General features: G+C 49.8%; 1 protein-coding gene across 1 annotated transcript in view; it reads right to left on the reverse strand.

The window, feature by feature from the left end:
* Positions 1-449: 449 nt before the first annotated feature.
* Positions 450-8,512, reverse strand: part of MFNG (MFNG O-fucosylpeptide 3-beta-N-acetylglucosaminyltransferase) — a 10,283-nt gene continuing 2,220 nt past the window's right edge. The window contains exons 2-8 of the mRNA XM_010138865.1: positions 5,031-5,079; positions 4,399-4,501; positions 4,153-4,306; positions 3,599-3,684; positions 2,071-2,236; positions 1,376-1,461; positions 450-525 (exon numbers count right to left, since the gene is read on the reverse strand). Of these exons, the coding sequence (XP_010137167.1) occupies positions 459-525; positions 1,376-1,461; positions 2,071-2,236; positions 3,599-3,684; positions 4,153-4,306; positions 4,399-4,501; positions 5,031-5,079 (711 nt within the window). The 3' untranslated portion in view covers positions 450-458. The remainder of the gene's footprint in view (positions 526-1,375; positions 1,462-2,070; positions 2,237-3,598; positions 3,685-4,152; positions 4,307-4,398; positions 4,502-5,030; positions 5,080-8,512) is intronic.

Here is an 8,512-nt window from a genome sequence, read left to right on the forward strand (position 1 = left end):
GGGCGGGGAAGGGGCCCTGCTCAGAGGGGCGGGAGCCACAACACACTCAGCCATCCACAGCTGGGCACTGGTTATCCACACTCAGGGTCTCTCTAGTCCAGCAAGATGAATCCACAGAAAGGAGCAGCAGCAGCTCCCCATCTCCACCCAGCTACCCAGCAGTCACTACTCAGTCCGCATATGCTCAGGAGGGCATACTGCTCCCATCCCTTGTACACATGCCAGCCCAAATGTGAAGACCATCCATGTGTCCAACCCACATTATCCATCTTTGGGACAGATCTTGTCTCTTGTCCTGTGTCACTGGTATTCAGCAAGGACCAAAAACCCAGTCACAGCCCCAAGACCACCATAGAAAGGGGGAAATTGGGAACACTGAGCTTCTTCAGTGTCCCACCCCCTACATGCACAAGATGAATGGTTGTCACTAGGACACACTGTAGCTGAGTCTTAGGCATTCACCACCGAACAACCCGCAGGCACCAGGAGGTGTCTGGATAAAGATGGCAGTGGAGTGATCGAAACCTGCTGGGGAGAGAGTGAAGGAAGGTCAGGTGATAGTTTTTACACCAACACACAGCCAGAGAATGGAAGACCTCTCCCTCATATCCCATCCCACATCAGGCACCCACCCTGCACTACAGAGCTCCAGGACTGGTTGTTCACCTTGATGTCTTTTCTCAGCAAAGCTCAGCAGCCAAGCCTCCCTCTGACACCTGAATCCAGCTCTGGCCCATGTAGCTGAAGCCCCTGTGATCATCCTGATCGCAGGCAGGGAGATGGGCACTAACCAGACCCTGCTACATGGTTCTGTTGATGCTCTTTTTGTCACCTAGCAGCTCCCCACCCTGGCTATCTCCAACCAGAAGCTTCCTACCCATGCTCTGCAAATAACAACTTCAGACTTGTTCACTCAAACAGAGAAGGTAAATCAAAGAACACTTCTTTTTGCAGTAAGCCTGAAGTGAACCTATTTCTTTTTTTCCCTTCAGTTTTCTCAGAAAAACAAAAAATGAAAAAGCCAGCAGAATTTCCTGAGTTTAAAAGAACATTTCTGTTTCTGTCCCAGAGGTAAAAGGTTAGCTTGTTCAGTCTGAAAATGTGAAATAAATGGCAATGCTTTTGGCTCAGGAATTGTCCAAATAAAATGTTTTCATACTGCTTTTCTTCCCACTCATCCTAAAAGGTCTGCAAAGTTTGTAAGTGTTTACAAACAGCTTAATGTTGGTGTGTCCCTCATCCAATAAGCCATGTGACTGCAAAGTTTCTGTTCCCCACTCTAGACATCCTGCACTCCATTTGGCTGCCTCCCCCTCCCAACCTATTGTCTGAGGGCTTACACCGCAGCAACACCCAAAGCACTCATGACCTATACCTTGAGGGATCCTCTTGGGGTGAGAAGGGGCCGCTGAGTTCAATAACATTGAGCTTGCTCTCAAAGACTCCATAACTGAGGGTGACCTGCAAAGAGAGTTGGCGAGAAAGGAGCAGAGAGGGTAAGCTGAGTTCAGGAGCAAGGAACTTGCTTTTCACAACAAAAGCTCCCATTTTGGTTCCTTCTCTGCTGGCTTGGCCTCTGCCTTCCACGTTTCTCCTGTCTTCTTTACCATGATGGGCCTTCGCCTCTCCAAGCCCCCTACACTCCTTGTTATCTGCTCCACAAGGCAGACGTGGTGACACATGACATCACAAAAACCTGTAGAAGCCAGGGGCTGCTTCTGCCTCATCTCCTACTCGTGGACCTGTAACATCAAAAACCACCTTCCCCAAACAATGATCATTTCTGCTCATCCTTGTGCCACATTCCCCCAGGGATGCCCTCAATCCTCCCATCACTCACCATACACGTGCTCCCCACCACTGACCCTAGGGCCACTGTGACTAGCATCTGTCTGTGCTGTAGGCAACATCTGCTCTTTATTTCAAAGAAGCATTTGTCAGGAAAAACCCCCCAAAAGAGCAGATGATTGATTCAATTCACATCAATGCCACCAATGGAGCAATGTGTCTGTAAGCTTGCCTCCTCTCCTCCTTCCTCACACACCTCCCCCTTCCTCCATTCCCCCTCACCTGCTGAGTGAGCCGAGAGGGGGGGATGAGTTGCAGGTTCTCCAGGTGGGAGTGGAAGAGCGCACTGGGCAGCAGCTGCCCACCGACTTTGCGCTCAATGATGTAACCCACAGTGCAGTCGTCTGGCAGGCGGATGAGCTCTGAAGTGCTCAGGAAGTTCCTGCCACTGGAAGAGAGTAGGGCTGCATGAGTTAGGAAAAGGGTAAGGGGGGATATAGGCATCCACTTGCAGGGGAGATAAATTAAGGACTTAACTGAAAACCAGAGTAAATCCTGGAACTAGGCAAGAAATCCCTGAGTTCCACCTGCAAAGATTTGGGAATGTGTTTGCTCTTTGACCACTCCAGGCCATGCTGTCCCACCAATAGTCCCTGCACACAATTACGTATCCAGCTCCTCAGTGAGGTGATGCAGAGAGCTGGCGCACTTTGCCGAGTCTCTGTTCCACCTGTTTGGTGAGCTTCCCTGAGTCCCTCAGGGGTCAGCCAAGCCAGCACAAGAGGAACACTGGGACCACATGGCCAGGACCAGGAGGAAGAAGAAACAGGACAGTCTCGTGCAGGCTGAATAAGCTCCAGTGTAACGTAACACCACATGCTTGGCTATCCTTTGATGACAGGCTAAACCAAATTTACGGCTCCTGTAACTGGAAGCATTCACACAGCATGAAGCACTGTCTACTATAGCACCCCTCAGCTAGTTCAAATACATTTTAAGCATTTTAACACAGTAGTGGCAGACTTCACGACAGATTAGGCATTATCTACCCATGCCACTTTCATTTTACCCTAGTTCACAGATCATCCTCCTGTCTGGGTCTACCATAAAATACTTATCACAGGCTTCAGCTAAACCAGTCACCTGGTGTGGATCTGATCTGTCTTTTGGTGTACGCACAGATTTCGTTAAGGTTGACACAGCCACTGCCAGTCAGTGTATGTGCACAAGAGCCCGTGATATAACGTAGGGCATCATGGAAAACATCATCTTTTTGTGGGATGGGCTAACATAAGACCCCAGGACCTACCTCTGTATTTCATGTACCAAGCTGAGGAAATGACAGTGGCCAGCACAAGATGGTGAAGTGAGACTGGGATGGGGAAATGCGAAATTAGCTCAGGAGGGAGGTACAGGAGGTTGGAAAGAGGCAGATTAAGGGGAGAGGAGACAGGCAGACAGGGAAAGCACTTAGGAAAAGAGTCAGAGGAAGCTGAAAGGGATGGGAAGGTGTGTGGAGAAATAACCAAGAGCTGAAAGGAGTTGGGTAGGGGGGGAGTATGTTATCCTATGATCATGTTTGCTGGCATGTCTATTCTCGCCTCTTTTTAATCAGGCAGCAGACTCACCCACTACATCCTTCCTCCCGTCTTGCACGTTTGCAGATGTGTAGCGTATAGTGCTCTGCATGCTTGCAAACATCCTTGCAAACACCACATACACAAATCCAGATGTGACACTGCCAGGAATTAATGCATGGCCATGTTCCTTGTCCCCAACGGCTCCCATACTCACTAGGTGTGCAGCTCACCTGGCCCATGGCACCATCTTGCTCGCCAGCTTGCGGCTGATGCAGAACCCAGCCCCTCCTGTAGCAAACCAGAAGTGCACAGATTTCTGGAGAAAAACAGCAGAGTAAATCAATGGCAGAGGCTCAGATGATACCACACTCCCTGAGATGAGAATGCTGGAATCGGAGCTCTGCTGTCAGGATAAACACAGCCCTGTTTTCACTCCAGACCCCTGACTGCTGCCCAGAAGGACTTGCCAGCAGTACAGCATGAATTTTGACCTTGTCTTATTTGGAGCACCCAAGTTCCTGCTGGCAGCTGCAGGTCAGCTGCCCAAGGTGGGCTTATTTGATGGAAGACAGGTACCCAAAGGCGCAGCAGCAAAGTGGGATTCTTCCCCATGGTAGATCAGATTGAGTCAACACCTACCACCATGTTCAGAACAAGACTGGGGAGTTTTCAGCTGTTGCCTGTTGCTTTTGAGACCTGCCTCTCCCTGGGGAACGTCTAAGGCCAATGATCCAGAGCATGAAAAACAACCTGTTGGACCCCTCACTACCACCATGGGCTGTACCGTCTGGTTGTTTGGCAGCATTTCGGAGGCCCGGATGGGTCGGTTCAGGCTGGGTTTCCCCAGGTAAACATCCCATGTTGCAGAGTAGGAGGACAAGAGCTTCAGGAGGGCCCGAGGGTTCAGGTAGTTGTCATCATCCAAATGGCAAAACCAGCTAGGAGAAGATGGGAATGAAGACACAAGAGATTTGCAGTAAGGAGGGTGCCTCTTGCTCTCAGGGGTCCCCCCACAGCAGCCCTGCCTCACCTCCGGCCACTGGCAAAGAAGGCATCGAACTCAGCGGCCATCTTGCAGGAGAGGGCCAGGTGGCTGTGCTCTGCAGAGCAGTTGGTGAAGATCACATGATCACCTGCCAGGAGAGAGAAAGCTGTGGCTCAGGGCCATGCCACTTTGCAAGGTCACAGGGAGGAGCTCTGGGCAGGAGAGAACGGGTTTGTTCACAGCCAGCCTCCTCACAGCCCCCTGAAAAGGCATCTGAGCCCTCGGTGACAGGGACTCCATCCTTCCCCGACCAGGAGATGAAACCTGGAGAAAGTCAAGCATCCTAGCCAAGACTAGGACACCTGCCAATAGCACTTCCACCCTGCCCACTGCCAGCCAGAATGTGGGGGCTGAAGAGCTTTCTCATGGGCTGCTTCCCGCCACGGATGCTTTAAGGCAGACAGCTCCCTGTCTCCAGTTGGCTGCATGGCTTTGGGTAAGCCAACTAGACCAAATCATCACCGCTGCAGCCTGGGGACCTCCCTCAGGACATGGTGAGGGGTGTGCTTCAAGAGGCGAGGATGGCATAGGAGAGCCAGCCTTCACATCAGAGCATGTCCCAAGGTTGTGGCAGTTAGGATGCTGAAGTGGGGTGGTGTTATAGGACAGGTCATTACCCATTCTCCTTTTCAGGGCATCATCTTCTTCATCAGTGAAGACATAGGTCTGGGGAAATGAGGAAATGTGGTTACTTTCAGGGCTGGAGCTGCTGCGGCTTCTGGCCACCCAACCCTTTTTCCCTGCAGCTAGACATTGCTCGCCATGGTCACCCCACTTCCACACTCTGTCCCCCTCCCAGCAGCAGTTAAGCAGTGCTCCCCTTTCCTGCATGGAAGCACGTGTGTGGCTTCACTTACCCACCCTCCCTCCCTCCCCCCCATCCAAAACACACCTGGCTTAGGTGTCCGTGGTAGAAAAATGAAGGAACCGTGGTTGAATGATGCTCAGGTTAAAAGGAGAACATCTGTTTGTGTGTTAAGTGCGCGCAGCCCCCTGCCGCTTCCCGCCTCCTCCTATTCCTCCAGCCCCAGGCCTCTCTAATCCCCGTTGCTGCCATTATGTGGCACATCTCCCCCTCTTCAGGCCCAGGCTCCAGGACTTCTGGAGAAAAGCTTTCCGCAGGCAGAAAATGAGCTTTCACAAAATAAAAAAGGACTCGCAAGCTGTAAACAGCCTCTCCACCACTTGCCCACAGGCTGGTTAAATGCAGCACCTGAAAAGGGACAAATGGGATGAGGCAGGCAGACAGCAGCTCCAGGAGCTGTCATTGCTCCCAAAGGCTCTGATGAGAGGATGAGAGTCTCTGTCTTCCCATACCACCCAGCATTTGGGAGATATGCCCCCATCAGGAGGATGTGGCAAGGGAAGTGTTCTGCACATGAAAAGAAGACAATGAAGGACCCTCAGTGACGACCCGGTTTTCTGGTCTTAAATGTAATCAGTGACTTGGCGAATTATTCTCCAATGGCTGAGCTGCAGTTGAGCAATGGGGCACGCATACATTCCTACCCCACCCCACTGGCAAAGTCTATTAGTTAAAACCACTTTCAAGGTGATCACGGGACAAGAAGCAATTAGCTAAGTCTCAGGTAAAGGAGTCGGTATGGGTCAGGGGACCATATCACAACCTTCAGGCAAGGCAGGGATTGTTAGCGGCATGGGATTTCCCTCACCAGTGTGTCAGGGGCAGAAATTTCCACTCTGAAAAATATTTAATCTTGAGAAAAAAAATCTGAAACCATTGAATCTTTCTGACATTAAAAAAAACCAAACAAACAAACAAGAAATGTAGTTGCTGGTAATGAGTTTGTACAGATAGAAAAAACAACTAGAAAACGCGTCTAATAAATGTCATATCTGGTTGGCTTAAAATAGGAACCTGTATCTTTACACAGACTTTCTACTCGTGAAGAAATTCTGAGGTTCCTGCTTTCCTCTTGATGCAAGGTGGGAAATGTTTTTTTGCAGACAGTCAAAATGTTTCAGTAGGAACCCAAGGATAAAGGAACATTGTCACACAGGTAACATCAGAACATCCAAAATAACTGGAGAAGGGGGCTATGAGTGTGGAGACTAGACAAATCTGATTTCTCTGGCTCTCTCAAACTCTGATCTCCACAGCACACCTGCCTACAGTACTCCAGAGATGCTGGAGTAGGTGCTCTGGCTCGGTCCTGAAGGAGATCACAATAGCACAGGCAGCTGTCTGCATCCTCGTCTCTCCATTCCTCATGCCCCTGAAAGTGGGCAACCTGGAACAGCATCTGCTGCCAACATCCAACTGACCGCTGCCATGTGTCCCTCAGCAAAGACACACACAATGTCTGAGATGGGAGAAACAGAGAAGGGCCCCAGCTAAAAAACTGCCTGGAAACCATTTCCAGGCAGAAACCAGTTCTGCGGGTCTTTCTCAAGAAGACACCAGCCATTGATATATTGTCGATACTGATGGAATCTGGAAGAGATTCAGAAGGTCTGGCTACACCAGATCTACTCTCCCTGCTGTGGACATGCGAACAGAGGAACACTTGCTGTCGCTTGTGTCCTTTCAGGTTAATGGTTGTCCCGGTTTGAGCTAAAACTTCCTGGTTTGAACTGAAACTTCCTTGTAGCCAGAAGCAGCCTCCCCAACATATCCTCCCTCCTGTTCTCCACCAAACCATTTATGGAGGCCATGCAGGATCTCCCATCATGGTGCCATCACGGTACTGAGACTGGGCCAGGATGCTGTCAGTGCTACTGTAGGGCATCCCAGCCTGAGGAGGGATGCAGTACAGAAAGTATCCCACCACTCTGGAATGAAGATGGCTGGGTGGGAAAGGATGTCTGCTGGACAGCAGTGCAAGCAGTGATATGGAGCCACTGGTGACAAACAGCCACCTGATGGCTCTATTCAAACATACGAGACCACACAATGGACAAATACTAGATCTTGAGACCTACTCACCCCAAAATGGGCAAGTAGCCTAGCAAGGAAAAACAAGGAAAAAGGAATGAAATGTAGAATCTGACAATGCAGAACCACATTCAATGCCCAGGCTCCCAAAGGATTCCTTCTGGAAGAAACCTCCTTCAAAATGCAAACCTCGGCAGGGTTATTGTTGTTTCCTTCCTGGAGAACAGATTCAAAATCTATGGTGCGTTCACAACACTGAAAATGTGAAAGTCAGTTCAGGATGGGTCATTCAAAGGTTTAATTTCAATCCTTTAGATGTCTGGGTGTCTGAAAGGAGGGGAGGTGCTACAATTAGTTTATGTTACCAAACAAAATGCCATTTCAGACCAGAAACATAAACTTATCTCCATCAAAACTACTGGTCAAGAATGTAAGCCACTCCAAGATGCCGTCCAGCCTAAACAATCATCAAAACCGACACTTCTGCTTAGATAAAACCTTTTCTGAGGAAAAGGCCTTTTGCTGAAATGACTTCCACATCAAGCTCCAGTGGCAAGTTTGTTGTGGATCAGTTCTCAAGAGGCAGAGCATGAAGAGTGCCCACCGCGCACTTCCCCTTCCCTGTCCCCCACCATCTTCTCTTCTGTTTAAACAGTGCAGTTTCAGGGAAAATGTCTCTCTCTCTCTTATTGCCTACCTCGACAGAATCCAACATAAAGCACTTTTAATTTGGCTCCTGTACAGCCTGTCCTAGCCATAAAAACCACAGCTGTTCCTACCTCCTGTTACAGTCACTAAGCCTGACCTGTGAGGCCTGGGTTGCTTCCTCTGGGAGGTCACCATGCAGGTAATCAGCTCTGAAACCAGGCTTGGCATCAGCAGCATGGCCAGCTGCTAAAGTTTCCTCACTGGCCACCTGCACAGAAGGACCCACTGGTCTCCAGCCATGAGTAAAGGTGAGTGAGATAGCAAGACAGTGGGTCATCCCTAGGAGGAGGCAGTCTCCGCACATTAGGGCTTCTGAGACCTGGATCTCACCGAGACTGGCTCTTAAAGCCTGTGCGGCTCCATAAAGACTCCATACTAAGAGGTCTGGTGCATTCATTGTCCCTGGCCCCACAACAATCAAATGTCCTTTGCAAATTTAAATCTCTCTTTTTTTTTTCTAAGCAAGGTTTCTATAACGTCAATTTTTTAGAACTG

The sequence above is a fragment of the Buceros rhinoceros genome, unplaced genomic scaffold (genome assembly GCF_000710305.1).
Source record: "Buceros rhinoceros silvestris isolate BGI_N320 unplaced genomic scaffold, ASM71030v1 scaffold9086, whole genome shotgun sequence".
NCBI lineage: Eukaryota > Metazoa > Chordata > Aves > Bucerotiformes > Bucerotidae > Buceros > Buceros rhinoceros.